Source organism: Leptinotarsa decemlineata, unplaced genomic scaffold (assembly GCF_025532065.1).
Source record: "Leptinotarsa decemlineata unplaced genomic scaffold, Ldec_3_MD MMD2_tig00026340_RagTag_RagTag, whole genome shotgun sequence".
NCBI lineage: Eukaryota > Metazoa > Arthropoda > Insecta > Coleoptera > Chrysomelidae > Leptinotarsa > Leptinotarsa decemlineata.
Window position 1 is genome coordinate 8316684 of NW_027412694.1, and position 23029 is coordinate 8339712.

Here is a 23029-nt window from a genome sequence, read left to right on the forward strand (position 1 = left end):
AACTCAAATAGTTTTATGACATACCGATTTAAAACACGGGACTTGTATCCCGAGTTCCTGGGTTCAAATCCCACTGAAGACTGATTTTTATTTAATTTTTTTCGAATAATTAATTTTCATACTATTCGAAAACAGGAAATAGTTTTGAATGCTTTTTCAGGTTGCCATTTGTTATAAAATTTAATGATATTCCTCTCATTCCGGATATCCTTGAAATATATACTTCATTTTTAGTATATATAAGTCACATAAAAAGTATGGTATTCATGAAAAATATCATTCACTAACTCAGATGATTTCCGACGCTCGCCTTCGGCTCACGATTATAACCACATTTTTCGCTCTTTGAATAATATAAGATAATCCAAATTTATACACATGTCGATACATGAAGTGGTGCAAGAATTGATTTCTGTCTGGCGTCTAAGATGAAGAAATTAGAAGCTCTGCGCTGAATGCAACATTAAAGCTAGTTTTAAAAAACCACAATTATATACAGCGCAGCGGCCGAATTAAACAAAATTATCCAATATCCAATCGAATTGACTGCCGTGTTGGTCGGTAGTTCAAGTCATAGTCTGAACGATCCATTTTCACTTGCTATCCTCCAACACGTGTTAGGAATCACACGTGTTTCGACACAAGTTTCGAAACACAAGTTTCGACTTCTGAGGGTTGTCGTTCGTAGGGGAGGGACAGCTGGTTAACGGAAAGACAGATTTTGAAACAGACATTATAATGATCTCTTGCATCATGTTTCGAAATAGAAAATTTGAAAGGGTAAAGGAAGAAGCAATATGTTTTTTCTAATAATGCTTATTGAGCGAACCAGTGAAGTAAGTAAGTTAGTGAATCTGTCATAAACTTCTATTAGAGACAACATAAGAAACTTATCATTATCGACGTGAACAATTTGAGTTTATTTTGAACGAAATCTGTAATGCATTTATACTACCATTTCCAGATTTGAGAATGAAGACTAAGGACAACCATCAATAAAAAAATCACAAGTTGGAAAATAATGAACTACATGACATTACTATATAGTGTGTCCCAGCTAAAACTTGTCATCCCCTATTCTGAGAACTCGTGAAAAAAATTCAAAATCGCTGAGACCCGTCGATTTTTATTTCAAGGGAAAAAACTTTCAGCAAATACATCATCATTGTGTTGTCAACCCCCTCATCCCCGTTACCCCTTTCTTCCGAATTTTCAATGGGAATTCAATTCCAAGTACACCGGTGTACCGACTGAAATTGAGGATCGATCAAGTCTTGTTGAAGTTGTAAAGAAAACTAAGTTTTTTATCAAGATATTTTTCATCACCAAAAATGTAATCATCATATGGAAGGTTCAAAATGTGAACTGCACGACACTCCACAACAATTCTCCTGCGTAGATCTCCTTCAAGTAGACTATCATCGTCTTCAAGTAACTGAGTAATTCTGGTGTTCGCAGATGTATCAGGAAGTTCAAGATACATTTGTTCGTTGAGGTTACCATGAATAAAATATGGACCTACAATATGGTCTCCCAGAATACCAGCCCAAACATTCAATTTCAGGGGACTTTGAGAATGAGAAACCCTGTACCAATGGGGACTTACGTCACTTCAGTATCAGCAGTTGTGCCTGTTGACATTTAAATAAAAAGAAAATTCGTTATACATTGTAGAGGTGATTATTATCACCGATCAATTACAACTCATGATTTCACAAAACTCTGTCAGTCTGTCGGGATAATCTTCATTAAACTCTTATACATTCTGCATTTTAGAGTTCGATGTACGCTGCTTTTAGAAACTCCAGAAATAGTCTTAAGTTATCTTACTGCAACAGCGACCCCTTCATTTCTCAAAGGCTTCTCTCGTTCACGTTTTTTATTTAGCACTGATCCCGACTACATGAACTTATTCATCAATTGAGGCACGTTCTGATATAATATGTTTTTTTCTGGATGAATTTCATTGAAAATTCGAGCCGTAGCTCTAGCACATCGTCCGTTTTCAAAACTACAATAAATATTCTTTCTTATATAGTATAAATTATTTTCGAAAGCTTTCAAATTGTTGAATTAAGAGAATCGAATAAATCTATATACGATGGCTCAAACACAGATATGTGTCTACAAAAACACATGGCGACAATTTTTTTTGATGAAAACGTCTGTCTCACCTCCTAAAATATTATTTCTGAAAGATTTTTTTTTCGAAACAGTGGCGTACCCATAGTGAACCTTTCTAACGATGGTGATGAAAAATAAAAATATCTTGATAAAACTTAGTTTTCATTAAAACTTCAACAAAACTTGTTCGATCCTCAATTCAAGTACACCCATGTATTTGGGATTGAATTTTCTTCAAAATGATGTATCACAAGTATAGTAGTCCCATTGAAAATTCTGAAGTAGGGGGTGCTGGGGATGAAGAGGTTGACAACACAACGATGATGAATTTGGTGTTCCCCTTGAAATGAAAATCGACGGATCTGAGAGAATTTTAATTTTTTCACGAGCTGGCAGATTAGGGGGTGACAAGTTTTAGCTGGGACATACTGTATATTATTACTACATGTCACACATAGGCAACAATCCTTAAAATTACAAATATTTTTTCTGATTTTTACCTTATAGATCATCATATAATTATTTTAAGGACAAAACACAAGCACTACAGGAAAACCATTAAGGGGGTCTCAGAGTGATGCTTGTGCGAAAGTGGTGATTCTTTGGAGATTAAATCTATTTGGAAAAACGTTCTCAGGAAGTTAATTCCACATAAACGCAGTTCTCCAGATGAAAGAGTTTTTAAACAGTGAAGTTCGAGGTCTACTGAGTTGAACCTCGAAACGATCCACAGTCCGTATCGTATTTATGATATATGCCGCTCTTGGTGGAATCAAATGTACCAAGTCACTTGAACACTTCCCGTGGAAGTATCTGTAAAAGAGAGACAAATCCTCAACCTTTCTTCGATGTTCCAGGTTATCAAGGATGCACGTGATGTTCGCGTCTCCAACCAGACGGATGGCTCTTTTCTGGATGGAATCCAGCAACTTCAGGGTATGTTTAGGGGCAGAGCTCCGTACATGAGAACAATACTCCAAAGAAGGTCTGATCTGAGCTTTATGAAGGATCAAAAGTTGTTGAGGTGTGTACAGTTTTCTGGTTCGGAACAGTATTCAAAGTTTTGAGAAGCATCCTTTGCAATTCCAGCTACCATTCCGGTGCCAAGACATTTTAACCCTCAACAAACTTTTCGAAGCAGAAAGCTAATTGTCTGATCTTGCATTATTATATACGCAGCCCTATCATGCTAACAAGGCGAATCCAGCAAAATTGCAAAGAAAAATACATCAATTCGTAGCTAATTAGTTGCTAATTAGTTGCTGAAACAACGATTTTGTTGCTCGTACCTATCCTTAGAAATCGCAAATAATGCTATCGTGATATCAAGGTAGCAAGGTAACTCAATAAATTATATACTATCCCTTTGATCATTAGAGAATATTTAGTTGCTAAACCTTGGATATAGCGAAAAAAATTTAATTTTTTTTTATTTTTAAGATCTTGCTATCTTGAAACTGTTTTTTCCTGGAACAGAAGACGTTCTAAATTGTTTGTTCACCAAGAGTAAATTTAAATACACCTTGAAGTGTAACAAAATAGTTGAAACCGATCGGCCGATTTTCAATGTTTTTTTTTATTTTCCACGTTCTTGCTATCTTGAAACTGGATTTCCTCAGAATGAAAAGGGTTTCAAATTTGTTGCTCACCAGGAGTATACTCAAATACACCTTGAGTATCAGGAACAAATATTTGAAACCGATCGGCCGATTTCAATTTTTTTTTCAGTTTCCTCATTCTTGCTACCTTGAAACTGCTTTTCTTTGGAATGAAAAGTATATTAAGTTTATTGTTCATCAAGATGGTACTCAAATACACCTTGAGTATCAGCAACAAAATAGTTGAAATCGATCGGCCGATTTTATTTTTTTTTCCATTTTCCTCATTCTTGCTACTTCGAAACTGCTTTTCTTTGGAATAAAGTGTTTCAGATTTGTTGCTCATCAGGAGCATACTCAAATACACCTTGTGTATCAGCAACAAAATAGTTGAAACCGATACGCCGATTTTTTATTTTATTCTTTTCATTTTCCTCGTTCTTGCTATCTTGAAATTGTTTTCCTTAGAATGAAAAATGTTTCAAATTTGTTGCTCACCAGGAGTATACTCAAATACACCTTGAGTATCAGCAACATAATAGTTGAAACCGATCGGCCGATTTTATTTATTTATTTTATTTTCCTCGTTCTTGCTATCTTGAAACTGGTTGAACTGGATAGTGAAACTGGATAGTAAGAACAAGGAAAATGAAAAAAATAAAAATCGGCTGATTGGTTTCAACTATTTTGTTGCTGATACTCAAGGTGTATTTGAGTATACTCCTCAAGATAGCAAGATAGCGAGGAAAATGAAAAAAAGAATTACAAATCGGCCGATCGGTTTCACCTGTTTTGTTGCTGATACTCAAGGTATATTTGAGTACCTTTCTGAAGAGCAATAAATTTAAAATACTTTTCATTCCAAAGAAAAGCAGTTTCAAGGTAGCAAGAATGAGGAAACTGAAAAAAAAATTGAAATCGGCCGATCGGTTTCAAATATTTGTTGCTGATACTCAAGGTGTATTTGAGTATACTCCTTGTGAGCAACACATTTGAAACACTTTTTATTCTGAGGAAAACCAGTTTCAAGATAGCAAGAACGTGGAAAATAAAAAAAAAGATTTGAAAATCGGCCGATTGGTTTCAACTATTTTGTTGCTGTTACTCAAGGTGTATTCAAGTTTACTTTTGGTGAGCAACAAATTAAAAATATCTTTGATTCCAGGAAAAAACAGTTTCAAGATATCAAGATCAAAAAAAATATTTGAAAATTGTTCGCTATATCCAATGTTTAGCAACTAAATAGCAACTAAAAATTTTGTAAAGATCAAACGGAAATTATATAATTTATTGAGTTATCTTGCTACCATTTTATCACGATAGCATTATTTGCGATTTCTAGGGATCGGCACGACCAACAAAATCGTTGTTTTGGCAACTAATCAGCAACTAATTAGCTACAAATTGATATATATTTTTTTTGCAATTTTGCTAGATTCGCCTTGCTAACCTGATAGGGCTTATATCTGGTTCGGAGACATTTATCTTCTTGGAGAAAACCGATGCCAGAGTTTCTGTGGCAATGAATTGAAATTGGTACTTTTCATCCCGGTTCGAAATAACTTCTAAGATCCTCATTAAGATGTGCAAATTCTTTTGGCCGTTGAAGATGTGCCTCCGTAGCTGATGTCCTGGAATCCATATGGAATGACGAGACAAGTGTCGTCAGCACACTCGTCTCCCTGGAGAACACCAGCGTTGATGGTTAAAGTATTTGAGAGATTTCTATCGACTGCCACTTGCAGGGGAAGTTTTTTCAGGAATCTGAAGAGCCATACACAAAAATAATCCGACAGGCCGTGGCATCGAAGTTTGGCCAGCAAACCCTCATGCAAAACACGGTCAAAGGCCTTAGAAATATCAAGCCCAATAGCTCTTGATTCTCCATGTTTCTCGATTGTGTTATTCCAAATATGGGTGACATACGATAGAAGGTCGCCTGTTGATCTTTGTTTCCGAAAGCCATATTGATGATCGCTCAAGATGTTGAAGCCTTCCAAATATTTGAGTATATTTGAGAATATGGTGGTTTACGACTTTCTCCGTGATTTTTGATCACACTGATAGCAAAGCGAATGGTATATAGTTATTTGGAATATATTTCTTGCCCTGTTTGGGAATAGGCTGAACGCGATCCATCTTCCAACAAAAAAAAAAAACAACATATAGTTATTCTCAAGTATAAATTTTGAAATGTCGTGACATACCTACCATTATCAAGCATTGTCATTTGATGTGCGCTCTATGAATGGAATGCTGTAATTCATTGAATCTCTTCATCAAAAGTGCTGTAGCTCGAGTTTTCTGATAAAATATTTTACATTCAGAAGGGGGTTAGTTGATTACACCACGGTTTCTACGCATTTCAGTACAGTCAAAATTACATTAAACAATCGATGTGAGAAGTGTATTCAATGATAATTCGATTCGTGAGGAAGCCAAAGCTGTGGGACAGAATTTATTTATTGTAAATAGTGTTTTTATAATTATTTTTTATTTCTATCCATATAGGACGTTATGGCGGACATTACAGTTGAAGTAGTGTCATTGTGGGGTTAGGAATAGTGGAAAAAATTTTTTGGGATTTATAAATAATGGTTTGAATTTCAATGAACTATTTAAAATGTACCAATGTACGAAAAAAAGTTTTTTTGCACGATGAAAGTTCAAAAACATGTTTACTAACCCGACTTCATTTTCAACAGTTTTCTTATGTTTCTTAGGTTCCTCTTCACCATCTTCTTCGGCATCTGTATATTCCAGATCTCTTTCAGGTTCGTCAACTTCGCCATCTTCTGCATTTTCTGCTTCAACGTCGGAAAGTGGTTTGTGAGTAGCCGGTTTCTTTTTATCTTTTCTAGCTGTTTTCCTCTGTTTCATCATCTCATTCCAGTCATGAATTTCTTTAACTTTTACCGAACTGAGTACGAAGCGACTATATACTACTTCCTCTGATCTCTCCCTCCTTCTTTTGTTGAACATTATCCGAGTTACCAAGGAGTGCAGATCTTTGAATCTGGCAAAGTAAGCCGTACCTTCATTACTGGTACCTATGAAAATATTCTTCATTAGTTTCTGTTCGGCTTGGAATTTATGAATAATATCTAGATTGCAATATACGCACCCAAATGAATGAAAAAATCAGCTAATAACGAAATATAATCATTTACGGGGAACAAAAAATTGGTTGGAATTCGGTGAATGGCAGTTACAGCACACTGTATTTTTATTCTAGTAGTTTCAGTAAGAATGTAGGAAATACTAGATAAAATAAAAATATTGAGTAGTCTCCTAGTACGACATTTGTTAATGTCATTCTAGATGAGAATTCATCATGTGAATAATAACAATAAGAAGGAAAATAGCGCCCATACTTGGAATTTCATTCAAAATGAGATATTTTGTACTATGTTTCTTACCACTTTTATTTGTAACTAACATTACTGCGTTACTACCACGTAGTAACGCTAGATCCATCAATTTATTGAAATTTTATACTATTCAAATACTTCAAATTGCTTAATTTTCTTAGTATTATTCTAAGATTCAATATCTAATACCAGTATAGGAAATGGCAACAAATTCCTTATTGAAACCAATTAAAAAACTTCAAAATGAAATCATGATGTGTACTTTCAAGTTGAAGCCTCCAAGAAGACTAAAATCAACTTGAAAATACCAAAAAAATATCGTCAAACTTCGATTTATTATAAAGGTAACAACTTTTACAACCAACTATTTCCAAAAATATTCGTAAACAAAAACTTATTGACTTGAAAAACTATTCATTGCCTTGAAACTGTATACAGTGCGGTCCATATGTATGGAATTAATTCATTTTTAGCGTTATCATGTAATTTGTGGAAAAAACCTGAAACAGGTCGATTTTTTTTCCTAAATTGACAATTTACAGTATGAAAATATTATCCCCTTCCAGCACTCCTTCTGAATTATAAGCACCTCCTCAAAAATTTTAAATAGCAATGGGGGTCGTGTGGCACCTTGTTGGAAAGGGATTTAAGTCCTCTATTCAGCGATATAAAGTTTTTTGGATTTGGTGCAATCATAACTGAGAAAATTAATTTTTACAATTATATTAAATGTTCAAAATGACCACCATTATTCTCTTCTTGACAATAACCTGATCTATTAAATAGACCATCCCTGTAACACGCTCCTTACCAACCTTGAATCCTGGAAAAAATATTTGAAGATACTAAAATATTAGACAAAACGCCAAATAAACAATTGATATGAATCTAGTAGGCTGCTGTCATTTAGGTATTGAAAGTTACTAAAAGACGTCAGTATAATATTTGTGGGCGTATTAAATTTGATTATGGCTCATTTGTCCGAGACTCAAAGAATAGACATTTTAATTATGATTGGTTGTGGTAATAAAACAAGAAATCAAAAGGAGGTTTGTGAAATTTTTAATAATAAATACCCATGTCAACACATGTCGCAGTCTACAGTTAGCAAAATTGAAAAAAGTTTCGTGAAACTGGACATGTAGAAAATATTGAAAAACTAGGTAGAAATGTTCAATTTATTGATGAAAAAAAGTTACATGTACTTCTAGAGATTGAGGAAAATCCGCATAAGACAACTCGAGAACTTGCCGCCGACAATGATGTAAGTAAATCATCTATTTTGAGAGTTTTGCATAAAGAAAAATACCACCCTTACAAAGTTCAGTTGGTTCAGGAGTTAAATGGAGATGATCCTGATAGAAGGCAAGAATTCTGTGATTTGATGATGGATAGAATGAACGCAGATTTGCAGTTCATAAACAAAATAGTGTTTTCAAATGAAGCGACGTTTCATTCAAACAGTTAACAGACAGAACTGTAGATATTAGAGCAGAGAAAATCTTCACTGGATGTGTGCGACTCACAGTCGATATCCTAAAAAAGTTTACGTTTAGGCTGGTATCATTAACAATGGAATTATTGGCCCTTATTTTTTTGAGGGCACTGTTAATAGTGAGGTTTATCTAGATTTTTTGATTAACTTTTTAGTGCCTACATTACAAATACATTTTCCTGATGTTAATCATCCAAATAAGATAGATCGAACTATTTACTACCAACAAGACGGAGCTCCACTGCATTTTGCACGTACAGTTAGAAATTATTTAAACGAGGTTTTTCCCAATAGGTGGATTGGGAGACGTGAAATGATCGAATGGCCGGCTAGATCCCACGATTTGACTCCTCTCGACTACTTTTTATGGGGTTATTTAAAATCTAAAGTATACTTCAATAGACCAAACAATATTGCTGATTTAAAAGTTAGGATAACGGAAGAAATTAACAAAATAACCCCCGAGGTCATACAAAATCTTGTACGAGAATTCCAAAATCGCCTCGGTTATTATCAAGAAGTTAGTCATTGAAAGATACATTCTAAATATAATGTGGCATTATTATCTTCATTCTACGTAAAGTTTTGTGATACCTAGAGACATTATCAAAATGTTACATCCTAAAACACAATTTTCTCAGTTATGACTGCACCAAACTCAAAAAACTTTGAATTGCTGAACAAAGGACTAAAATCCCTTTCCAACAAGTTGCCACACGACCCCCTTTGCTATTTGAAATTTTCGAGGGGGTGCTTATAATTCAGAAGGGGTGCAGGAGGGGGATAATATTTTCATACTGTAAATTGACAATTTAAGAATAAAAATCGACCTACTTCAGGTTTTTTTCACATAGTACATAATAACGCTAAAAATGAATTTATTCCATACATATGGACCGCACTGTGAATGTATGTCTTTATGTATGTATGTGTATATGTATAAAGGGTATAAATACAGTGCATTTCATTTAAGACGAGCCACCCTGAATAACCTTTGGTACAATGATTTTCAGGAAAAATAAAAAACACGTCAACAATAGTATACAGTGGGACACATTTTGGTATATTTACATTTGATGTTACTTCCCCTATCGCACCCCCAGAGCATGTCACCAACTTTTTTAAATGGACCACCCTATATTGTTTCGCATTATCAGATGCTCCATGATGAGCAGATTTCAACAGAGTGTAAAACATATGATCTGAAACTTATGGTTCGGGAGCTACAAATTATTTGAGTTGAAAACGAGCCACCCTGAATAAGTTTTGAAACAATGATTTGTAGAAAGGCCACATTTTTAAATATTCGTTCTAGAGACAAATATGAAAGCAGTAAATCAAAAAAATCACTGGACAATGAAAAGAAAAAAAATTCTATAGTAAATGTTCAAAAACATTTCCAACTTCCATACAATAGTACAAACAAGCGTCCATTGCCGCCCTCACAAGGTTGAGAATATCGGAAGTTATTTCTCTACAATGCATCATGATATTCTCTCTTAAATGTTCTAATGTTGTTCATTATATCTCATACACTTGCGACTTCAAATGATCACATAAAAAGAAGTCTACAGAAGAGATATCCGGAGACCTTGGTGGCCATTCTGTAGGACCTCTTCTGCCAATCAAGCGACCAGGAAAATGATCATCCAAAAATTGTCGCACTGGAGCTGCATAATTAGGAGGTGCATCATCCTGCTGAGAAAATATTTCGTTTTCGGATAAATTTATATCAGTCTTAATTGCCCTATTGATGCACGGTATTATTCAATTCTTCAACATACCCAAATATTCATCACTAGTCAAATTATCATCTATAATAAAAGGTCCTGTGATGTGGTCACCTAAAATTCCTGCCCTAAGGTCGTTGGGTATGAACTTGACGGTATAAATGATGATTCGTATCACTCTAAGATCAACAATTATACCGATTCACCTCTCCATTCAAACTAAACAAGAAATTCTAACAAAACTCGATACGTCTATAGAAATCATCTTCGTTCAATTCATGAACTAGTTTAATCTCATATGGATGATTTAAACAGATTGTTAAAAGATCCAGTTTCCATAGATTTGTTCAATATTTCCGAAACGTGTATGTGTCGTACATTTCTTCCCGGATGATTATATCATTGCACATACGGGCAGCAGCTCTAGCATTATTTCCATTCTGGTAGTACAAACTCACTATTTCAATCCGTTCTCTAAGCATATAGATCATTGCTTCTCATGAATTCACAAAAACAGAAACACCAATTGTAACTTCACCAGGTAGGTAGTCGTTATTGTAGAATGAGACAAATACAAAATGAAGAGAATATCGAATTCAAACTTAACTAGGCAAAATATGACTTTTTTGAAGTATACTTCACAAAAACACCTATGAAACCTAGGTAACAGATTATACTGTTCATTCAGGGTGGCTCGTTTTCAACTCAAATAATTTTTAGCTTCCAAACTATGAGCTTCAGACCATAATGTATTCTACTTTGTTGAAATCTGTTTATCAAGGAATATCTTATAATGCAAAACAATTGATCCATAAGAAAATTGGTGACATACTCTGGGGGTGCGATAGGGAAAGTTAGATCAAATGTGAATATGTCAAAATGTGTTCCCCTGTATACTATGGTTATCTTTTTTATTTTTCCTGCAAATCATTGCAACAAAAGTTATTCAGGGTGGCTCATTTTAAATGGAATGCACTGTATGTATATAGCTGACATAAAAACTTGGCAAGTTGGCTTGGTTGTCACACCAATAGGTGGTTCCATAGGATACAGCGCGATGTCTGTCGGTTATCCGTTGCACTTTTATTCATCTGATAAACAACCAACTGAAACATTCAAATTTGATTTCGAAACAAACAAAGATCAGCATTATCATTGAAAGTATTCAAAAAATTTGAGGGTTTGGGATAATACATAAAATACCGGAAAATAATAAATTTATTGAGTTGGTTTCAAAGTACAATAATATTTTGCCGAATAATTTGAAAAATTTCACCAATATAACATTCGGCAAAATATCGCTTATTATAAATGATTGTACTATTATCAATATTGTATACATCTGAAATTTCATAGTGATTTCAATTTTGAATTGAAAAGGATCACTTTCGAGGGTTAGTAATAATAATAAAATCAATTGATTCGTATCATACAACTTGATATAAAAGAAATTTCAATGATGATGGTCAATATCACATAATATTCTGCAGATAACGTTAATGGACAATTCAGGATGATTGCACGTAACCGTCTATAAAATAGAGAGGAGTTTGTTAGAATCACATTGGTATGAAATGAATAATTGTTTGAAGTCTCAACCTTTAAACAGAAAGATTGAACATGATCTAAGATAAGAGAGAATAAAATCCGGGATGGTAGGCACTCGTCGAACTTCTAGTACCAAACGTGACTGTCAATCAGTCAGTCGTTACTGAGACTTCGAAATATAACGTTCGTACCCGCAGTAATCGCATAATACCACTGAGGATGTTTGCAGCAGTAGGCAACGAAACGTTTGGTACTGCAAGTTCCTTTCGACTACGGCCTACCAGCTCAGATTCATCTCTAATCGTGACTCCGGTCGTTAAGGCATATATTCTCTTTTGAATTCAAAGGGATATATTTTTAGGAGGGATTTGCTTTAAGGATATTTTTTTCGGTTTTCTACTTCTTGATATTCATACAGAAAATTGTGGAAAACTTCCAAATGAAGGAAGAAAGCATCTGAGGTACGAAATAAACTCTATTTACATTTACATGAGACATAAACTATGGCAGGACAAGTGGCAGATATCTTAATAACACCGCCTGACGTAAATGTAGATACCAATGAAGATTCTGGAGATGAGGATAGGGGTGGAATGATATACAATATATCAATTTATACATAATTCCAATACATGTCAGATAACTGTAAAATAATGCATAAAATTTCAAGGCGTCAACTTGGCATGAAAGCTTCAGAATAATACAAGATTTGGAGGTGATACAGATGGATCAAGATCCTGAGGGGGATTCCGAGAATACAACATCACTGAACAACTGGATTCATGAATATTTTCATGACGACAATATAAAAACTAAGGAACCTCCAGTTTGGATGAAGGATGACGTAGTAGGAGGGCCACGCCAATTTCCAGAAATTGATTTCACTAAATATGCAAACTTTTCATATTGTGAAATTTTCGAATTATTTTTTGAGAATGGACTTATTAATTATCTTATTGGAGAGAGTCAATGTTACGCTCAGTTCATCAACCAACAGGATCCAAAAGATCCAAGAAAAATTGCGCTACTTTTTCGGAATCGTTTGGATATAATGAAGTACCTTCAAAAAGGATGAATTGGGATATCAAAGATGACGTGAAAAGTCAAATGGTTAGTAACACAATGCGAAGGAACTGATTTCTACAAATACAGAAGTTCTTACATGGTGCAGATAATTCCAAAATAATAGAAGGAGATACTGCTTGGAAAATACGACCTGTAATGAATCATCTGAAGCAAAAGTTTCTGGAAAATTTTGTAACCTGCAAAAATTTATCATACAACAAATCTATGATCAAATATTTCGGTCGCGATGGTTGTAAACAATTTATCCGCAAGAAACTAATATGATTCGGGTATAAAATGTTGTGCCGTAATCGAAAGGGATATTTAGTAAATATCGATATATACCAAGGTAAGAGTATTCGAAGAAAACAAATGTACGATACTCTATTTGGTAAAGCGGCAGCCCCACTTATTCCAATGTTCAAAGAACTACCACAGCGTAAGTTATATTACATAATACATGTGAATAATTTATTCACCGGATTGAACTTATTCAGTTATTTGCGATTTAAAGGCTATGGTGCAATTGGAACCAAAGGGGAAAATCGCTTTCCAAATTCTTGTACACTGATGGACAAGAAACAGTAGCGTTCTGCTTGTACGTTGGATGAATAATGCTGTTTAGCAATGTATAACAAGAATATAGGGGGCACTTATCTGATTAATCATGGCGTAGATAACTATAGAATAGGAATTAGATGAAAAAAGTGGTATTGGACAATTTTCACATGGCTCTTAGATGTATCAATGCATAATGTTTGGGTCCTCAATAGAAAAAATAATAATGGCTGCACCATGTTGCATTTCAGGAGAGAAGTCGAACAGGTCTACCTTACGAGTTATGCAAATCCTCCGAAAATGCCTGGCCGACAAAGTATTTCGCGACAAGTTCTAGAGGATGTAAGATATGATCATACTGACCATTTAGTCGCACCTTCCAATAGACGTCGATGTGCTGGAGAAAACAGCAAATCATTTGGGAGAACTGTATGTAAAAAGAGTAATGTGTCTGTGTCAGATGTTTGCGCAATATCATAAAAAATAATTATTTTAGTATTTATTTCAGTTCACAATGAATAAATGAATTATGAATAACATTGTTTCATGTTTTTCTATAGAACGTCAGATGGTCCTCCATACCGCCCACTTATACCATATGGTATCCCCGTCGCCTTACGGACGGGGTCGTCGGACTCCTGGTCAGTGGCAGGTCAGTGGCAGCCTGCCTCTTGTTATGCGGGGCTCTACCAGAGGTGATCAGCTCTTCCCTTGCTACTCATAGGAAAATACATGAATAAAACATACACAAAAACAGAAACAACAAAAACAAAATCAATCCTGAGGCTGGACAGAAGTCCTCAACTCAATCTAAGGCGGTGGCTGGGGATGAACAGAAATGCCCACCCCAATCTACCGGTTGGAATGAGGCTGGACATAGCAGATCACCTCGTGATGTAATACAAAGGCCAAGGCGTAAGCGCATTTGCGGCGCCGAAGCCAAAAGGATAAAAAGAGCGAAGGAGGCAGAAGTGGCAGCAAATATAAGTGCACCCTCCTTCTCCCCCATTCCACCTCCATTAGCAAGGGCATTTTCTGCGGCGGGCGCCAAGAGCTCCGTCTTGAATAAAGACAAGGAACCGGCTGCCCTTGCAGGAAAACTCCCTCACTTGTGCATCTCCATGGAGTGAACCCCAAGAAGGTTAAAGAAGCCGCGCAACGACAGTAATGTCGCTGCACCTTCCAAAACCTTCGCGGAGGCCACCGTTGCCAAAGAGAGTGTGTGTTCGGCGAGTCTTAGCCTACACCTGCTAATATAAAGGAGATGTCTCCTAGTGACCTGTTCACCTTCCTGAGAAGGACAGGATGGACGATGACTTAGAAGGACAACTCCTCGGGAAGATGTTCAATGGGTCACATGTGGCCTAAGTGCTGTGGGTCTACACTCACCTTCCCTACTCTACAGAAACAGATACCATATGGTATCAGCTCATATATCGGTTCTGGTTGAGAAAAATGAGTATATGAATTTCGTGACACGAAATCGCAGAAACACGTGTCTGCGGTTTGCCCACCTTCTTATGAGTGCTTTGTCCAATAACCTTTTTTCCATCTATATATATATATATATATATATATATATATATATATATATATATATATAATGTAACAAATAGTGGACATAACACTCCAAAAAGGGGGCAAACCGCGGACACGTGTTTCTGGCTATTGGCCTCATCAGCGCGGTGCAGCCAAGTGTAAAGATGGGCAACACTTGTTTGCCGAAAGCAGGAAACAACATAGACGCACGGAGTCAACAACAGAAGCCAACCGCACATTTGTGGTTCCAGTTAGAAGACCTAGAATTCCCAGGCTACATCTAACATGACCACGTAGGCAGCTATAGCTACCTGCATGACATCCGGGTCCAGGATATAAATACACAGAGAGATATTTTATCGAGTGTGTATGATACAAATAAAAAATGTAACAAATAGTGGACATAACACTCCACTATTTGTTACATTTTTTATTTGTATCAAACACACTCGATAAAATATCTAGTAAAATTTAAGATGATTATGAATTTTTTTTAATCTGGACGCTAATGGGTTAAATAAACTCAGACTACCATGTTTCAAAAAAGATAAGAAACAATACAGTTCGCTATCACAATCAAAAAGGTCAATTGATTTCAGAGTTTTCACTCACCTTCACTGAGTCCAACTTCATTGTTTCCGAAACAATCATACATGTAGTAGAGATGGTTCTTCAAAAAAACAGCACATGCATAAAGGGGTGTCACTATTACACCTATATCCGATCTTACGAAAAGTATTTTATTCAGAGCCAGTTCCAATATATTCTGTCTTGTATAACTGTCAAAAATATATTGGACAAGAACCCGGAAACTATTGGTACCCAGTGTTATTCTTGGTATTTCCAGGGTGGAGACCTGTAAGTTCATTTTAAATATCAGATGCACAGTCAAATAAATAAACAGATCGAATTATTCAGGTTTGCGATGATAAGAAATTCGCAGTTATTAATAAATAAATAGGTTGAGAAATACAGAAAATGAGATTTATAATACAGTTCCAAATGGCTTTTCGAAATGAAAAAACTGAACAAGAAGTATTCCAATGTTCAGTAATATGTATTACATCCAATTTACAAAATCAATGAATGAAAAAGAAGGATGAGGATCTGAGTGTGATAGAATTGACATTCAACACTTATTAATAAATATCAATAATTCTTAGGAGAGAAAGGTTTTGGCTTTCTCCATCTTAACATAAAAAAATTGGGAATCTTCCAAAGAAAGGAAGGAAGCAATCAATTTCTGACAAAAGATGTGTGGGTCATCCAAAGAAATAATTTTCAGGCATAAACTGGAAGAAAAAGTCCTCTCGAAACAGCTATTTTCATATAAAAATTATCACATGAAAGAAAAATACTTTAGAAACAAATACTGTACGCTAAATTATACGAAAAAACACTTTTCTCTATTCCGTTTGTATTCCAAACATTCGGAATGGAATCGAATCATATATCATTCACAGGATTTCTACACAATTTGATAAATGGAAGAAGTGAAATTTCACTTACATGAAATACTGTCTGTCATCCTCAGTGGTAGACATCCAAATACAGATAACATTGTATTTGGTACTGAAGAGCCGATAAGGCAAGTGTCTTACGGCGAAAAATCGGATGTCTACCAGTAAGGATGAGTGTTCCTTGTGAGTGGAATTTTACTTCTTTTATTTATTATTTTGTGCAGGAATTCTGTGAGTGATCTCTGATTCGATTCCATTACGTGTAATTCAATGTTTATATGAAAATAGCTGTTTCGAGAGGGCTTTTTCTAGTTTGTGTCTGTGTATGAAGTTGGTTATCGGAATTGATTGCTTCCTTTCTTTTTTCGGAAGATTTACAGATTTCTTTTATATCAAGATGGAGAAGTAGGGAGCCAAAACCTTTTTTTCTTAAAAAATTATCTCTCCTAAAAATATACCCTTTTAATTTCATCTATAATTTGTTTTATTATTTAAGTATGTGATCTCTGCGGCTATTATGTGGGCATTTTGTTGGTGACAGAGTTATGGTTCTCTAGTTCAGTTTCAAAAAACAGATCGAGTTCATCAGCCGCTAGGGCAGCTGCCCTAAAGAGAAATGCTCCCATCTTTGCTCTTTTATGGTCGCGGATCATGCAAAGAAGGCGGTCCAAACTCTTGATAGGGGTCCATCCAGTACCATTTTGTCATGTAGACACTTCAAACTCAAAAGTATACGGCCTCCCTGTTGACGAGCGACGACAAACTGAAACAGACGCGGGATGCAGAATCTTAAAGAGATGCTTCGTTTTTAGGGTTTTTGCAGTTTAATCTTCCTCTTTGAAGATGATCACTTGGTGATCGAAACACATGTCGAGGTGTTAAAAATAACGATTTGGTTTTGGGAAAAAAAACTCCAGTAATATTTTTTGCGTCGAGTTGATACATACAGCTCCTAAAATGCAACGTTTTTAGGACGCTATCTCTGAAGCTCTCTCTACGCAGTGAGGTAGATCAATGGGTCCAAGAATCACGTACCATACGTAGGCGTAATAAACAATAATGGCATATAATCCCTACAACGTGTGAAAAGTGACTGTTGGGTCCAAAAATCATTTGCCCCAAACAGATGCGATGAACCAATGAGCCTTCTGCTTTTGTACCCACAGATATCTGCCTCATTGCGACAAGCAGGCATGGCCTTGATATTCGAGAGTAAACGAGCATCATTCCATCAATGATTTCAACAATCAAAACAACATTTTCTGGCTGAGGTGTGCGGAGCTAGAAGAGAATGTATCGATATTTCATTAGTTTTTCTTACACTTTTCGCACGATTATTTTCTCACCTGGAGTTGAAAACTCCACCTGGTTTAACCGCTAGGGCAGAGGCCCTAAGAAGAAATGCTCATGTATTCTCTCCAAACTCAAAAGTCCACGGCCTCTCCATTGTCGGAGTGAGTAGAACCGTGTAACGGAAGATTTGGGGTGCAAACTCCTGTAGAGGTGCATTTTTTTGGTCTTTACGTCGAATTGATACAACTCCTCCCGATTCCACTTCACTACTTCAAAGGAGTAGTGAGGTAGGAACGGCAAGTACATTTGTAACAGCAACTTCCTTGCTTCCTCAATAGTTATGATGACCAGACCAGATATGTCAGAGTTTATGATACTTGTCGCGGAGATAGTTCTTTAGTGAGTTACATCTAGTGAGTGGCGTTGATCCACCCCGGGGTAAGTATACGTCTCTCCGACATCTAGGTGGTGTAGGATACAGGAGCTGTATTTCTCCTCTTCGTAGTCCTAGCAGTTCAGATGATATTCTATCGCTTGTTAGTGCTTGTAGAGTGGTACAAGACTTCTTTTGAAGCTCGTTAATGGAAATATTTTTAAAATTTACTATTGAACAAAAATACAGTTCTGATAAGCAAACTATTTCAAAAGTTATCGAGCCACAACGAAAACTATTTTTTTAATATTTGAAATTCTTGAAATAAATTCCAGGAGAAATTAATTGTTCATATTACCTGATCATATCTGAATTTCGACGTTCCATATAACTCATTTCCGCACTTCAATATATAATCAACAATATCTTGAGTCCAAGATAGAATCGAGTACTTTTTTGAAACTACCCCAGCCATAATACAAACGAAGGGTGCTATGAATTCAACTTCCTTTCCATAATTGGCTACGTTCTTAGAACCGATGATTATCTGAGTATCATCGGGTAAATCGACGAAATTCGTATCCTTCTTGAGCTCTTGAGATTTTGTTACATCGGGAGGACTGGGAGGCATATAATTTTCCCAGTCTTCGTCAGTGAATTTGTATTTTTGAAGACGGTATTTCATTTGTTGTTTTCCTCTCAGGTCGGTGGGGTAAAGAATTTCTCTTTTTATCGGAAAATACGTTATGTCGGTGTTCACCTTGAAGAGAATTTAATTATATAAATATCAATGAAATGAATGCAACGCAACTACTTCAGTTCCAGACGAATACAATAATTTTTCTATGACAATCGAAAAAAAAACGACAATTAGGTGACTGTTTCTTGTTGGGTGAATAGGCAAAATCACCTATAGCGTGTTTCATCAAGTGCTTTCTATCTTTGAATTTTAATAAAACAAAGTGTGTGTGAGATATCATAAAAAATTTGTATTCGTTTGAAGGACCTATTCATGCCATTATGTGTGAAATATAACATCATTCAAATGTCCGCCACGGCTTCTTTGGGTGGAGCGCATCCGTAACGTGCAATTTTCCATGACTCCGGTGCATAAATCAGTCTGAATTTTACAGATGACATGGGTTATGTTGGCTTTGAGACCCAGTGCGGTTTGTGGCTCATTCGCATATATCTGCGACTCAAGAAAACTCCCCAAGAAAAAGTCTAACGGGGTCAAATCGAAAGATCTCGGCCAGTTCACATCACCTCCACGTGATATGACCATGTCCTCGAATCTCTCGTGCAGAATGTTCAATGTGGTATGAGCTGTATGGTACGTAGCGCCGTACTGTTGAAACCATATTTTGTTGGTGTCCAGATCATCCAGTTCAGGGCAAAAGTTGGTAATCATCGACCTATAGTACTCGCCGTTGACAGTTATGGCCTGGCCAACGTCGTTCTTAAAGAAATATGGAACGATGACGCCGCCAGTCCAAAATCCACACCAAACAGTGACGTTTTGAAAAAACATTGGACGCTCTTGGATCTCATGTATCGTCCCAAATTCGATAATTTTGTTCATGCATCCATTCATTCAGAAATGGGCCTAATCGATGAATTCGATTTTTCGATGTAATTCAGTTGAATTAACCATTAGTTATCTAAAAATATATCTCTTAACAATTTCACGGCGTGACAGGTTTTACTTTTCATTCATTTCTGATACTTCTCTGAGGTGAACAAGACTTATATTTCAAACTTTCATCGATATATTGGCGAACCGATGACTTAAATTAAAGAAAATCTTACCTGTCCTGAAATTCTGCTCGGTTCTTCTTTAAGCGAATACTGAGAATGTTTGGTGGCAGTATAAAACCAATCTTCGAGACCTTCGTCTTCATACCGATATTCTTCTTCTCCTTCTCCGAATACCTTCGCATAAACTTCTTCACCACCTTCTTCGCCTTCTCCCCACTTTATGTAACTTTCCTCTTGCGCCACCTCTTCAAGTTCTATCTCTTCCATAGTGAGCTCGAAAGAGTCTAGATCCATGAATTCTATTTCCTCAGTAATTTTCGGCTGCTGAGGGAGAGGTGGTTCTACCTAAAAAAGATGAAAGTGAAAAAGAATTACAATAGATGCAGACTGAATGAGAAAGAAACAACCATTTTTCTCCAAGATTCCTACAATTAGTTCATAGAGAAATTAATATCAATATTTGACGTCAAGTTGTTTCTTCGCAAACTAGAACAAGTCAAGTTTTTTTCTGAAATTCAATGAGTAACAAATTCTTGGAACAATGCTCATCGGTCAAACTGTCACCATATCTTCATTGTGTTCAAAGCAAATTTTGAACCTCCATTGCCCTTTATACTACCATTTGAGTCATATGTATTTTCAAGTATCATCGATGATACTGTTGTAAATCATGCCCTAAGGAAAATAACGCAGGCCGCCACTGGTAACCATAAACCAATTGGGACGTGGCTAACAGCGCGCCCACGTTTCGTGGTTCTACGATGTTGGCAGCTGTTCTAGACGAGGTGAGAAAAATGCTACCGGCTTCGATGGAATTCTGACAAAAATCGAGTGGCTCATTTAGGGGTATACATTTCTGGTTTTTAATTGATTTGTTAATTTCCATGGCTTCCAACAAATTTATTTTCTTCCCTTTATTACCTATGTGTAGGATTTTGAGATTATCTTTATTCATCTTGTATTTTGATTCTTGAAGATGTTCGTACATTGTAGATTTTTTGTTCAAACAGACGTGTTCACGCAGCCTCATGTGAAAATTATTACCGGTTTGGCCTGTATATACTGCAGCTAGAGCCACACACATTAAACAGGGTTCTACCTAAGTTATTATTACTTATGAAAGCTGTTGATATTTTGTATTTAAAGATATAATTTTGATGTTTTCTGAATGTTTACCTGCGTAGTTGATGCTACTATACTTGACTATATTGTGTTCTCGGCAGTTTGGGTATAATTCACTCAAAGCTATTTTTCTAAATATAAAATAGCAACCGCTTTCATAAGTAATAATAATTTAGGTGGAACCTAAAGATACCATCAACATATCATTTCCAAGAATCTGAAAGTGTGAAAAATCAACTGAATTCCAAAAGTCCAGTAAAGCGACATAAACATTTTTAGCAAGTCTAAATTAACAAACTGTCAATAAATAAATGGATATGTACTTTTAGCACAAAGCTTTGATAGTAATAATAGCACAACGCAAAAAAGAAGCTCAATTGCTCTCGTAATAAACCACTTCGTAAGAAGTTAACATCGAAATGGTTGAGAATAAATAAACGTTTCGCAGTGGACGAACATTACTTTACAACTGGGCCCATCGGGTTAACAAACAAGATAGTTGAGCTCTGAAAATTATGAGCCTAGACAAACAGTATATATGGAGAGAATGCATGGATTTCTGGTTTAAAATAAACTTGAACATTTCGAGTACCAACGTAATGTGGATAACTTGCGGACCACTCCTAGGGTGGATTCTCTATAGAAAAATGTTTATATCCGAAACCAGTTACCTTGAACACTTCAGTCCTAGTACAGAGAGTCCAATTAAATGAGCGACCCGATAAAGTACGGCATTTCCTAGCGGGTTTCAAAAACTCAATTGTTCCAGACCCAAATAGGTTGAATACTCAGTGATGGAAAAACAAAAACATTAAGATCAATTCAACCACTAATTTTGAAGGAGATTCACCATAAAGCCTGATCAAGTTTGAGACCAAATAAATTTTTGAAGTATGTTTTTGAAATGATTTAGCAATACTCTTCTTTTCTGCACCTATGCATAATGCTCAGAAATGGGCTTGGATGCAACCTCGGCCCAACTGAAAAAAGGCTGTCTGAACATATGGCTTTTTATGTGGATGACATTACATTTCATCAGTTCATAATGGTAGCTAGGATGCGTCCATAGTCAGTGGGTCTAGTGACCACACACTGAAACCTAGGAGGTTTATTGTGACTCATTCAACTCAACCAACTATTAAAACTGTCAGAATTCAACCAAATAAATCAACTTTTTTCCAACCATCAAACCAGACACGTCGTTGTTGAGGAGTACTTTGACAATAATCAGCGTTGTATTGAAAACAAGTGAGTGTAGATAGTCTTCTTCTGAAGACCTAACTTAGGAAAATAATTGCGGTTTCCTAATCATCGCCAGATATTTCTACGGCGCCATCTTCCGAGGGTCGCCCAAGGTGATCTTGGCAATATTGTATCCTTTGATTCCATCCCATCTCTTTAAGGATTGAGCATGGGTGTAACTTTTGGCTTTTGGCACTGGGTCCTAAAATTCTTAGTCCAGCCGCTTCCTTGGCTGAAGAGTCGGCAATGCGATTACCTTTACTCCTGTCGTGCCCTTTAACCCACCTTAGGATAATGTTATTATCTACCGAGGCTTTGGCTAAATCTTGGTGACACTCTTGTACTAGCCCTGAGGTTATACGTTGTCTGTTCAAGGCTAATAGGGCTTGTCTGCACTCAGTGCAGATTGTTTTGTTTTTATCAGAAATCCTTTTCCTGGTTACAGTAAATAATATTATAATTCAATAGAAATAAGTACTGTTTGAATCAGTGCATTTTGGCCAACTTATCAACAACTCCTCAACATGAAAATTGCGTGCCTGGGATTCGATGAAGTCGACGAAAGCCGTTTTTGCCTGGTCCTGATTAGCGAAGGTTATACCGGTGAGAAAGTCATCGAAGATGTAACGAAACCATTCTCCTTTCTTTATACGTCGTTCGTATTTACAGAAATTATTTGTTGTAGTATAGATGTCTTTCTTTTGTCGGTTGGAGCGTCATTATGGTTTTGCATTCAATATTTTATTTTATGCT

At 36.0% G+C, this 23029-nt stretch overlaps 1 protein-coding gene across 2 annotated transcripts in view; it reads right to left on the reverse strand.

The window, feature by feature from the left end:
* The window catches only part of LOC111512305 (uncharacterized), a 105215-nt gene that overhangs the window by 15292 nt on the left and 66894 nt on the right, over positions 1 to 23029 (reverse strand). For both annotated transcript variants that reach the window (XM_074183588.1, XM_074183587.1), the window contains exons 10-13: positions 19964 to 20257; positions 18513 to 18914; positions 15641 to 15884; positions 6409 to 6772 (exon numbers count right to left, since the gene is read on the reverse strand). In XM_074183588.1, the coding sequence (XP_074039689.1) occupies positions 6409 to 6772; positions 15641 to 15884; positions 18513 to 18914; positions 19964 to 20257 (1304 nt within the window). The remainder of the gene's footprint in view (positions 1 to 6408; positions 6773 to 15640; positions 15885 to 18512; positions 18915 to 19963; positions 20258 to 23029) is intronic.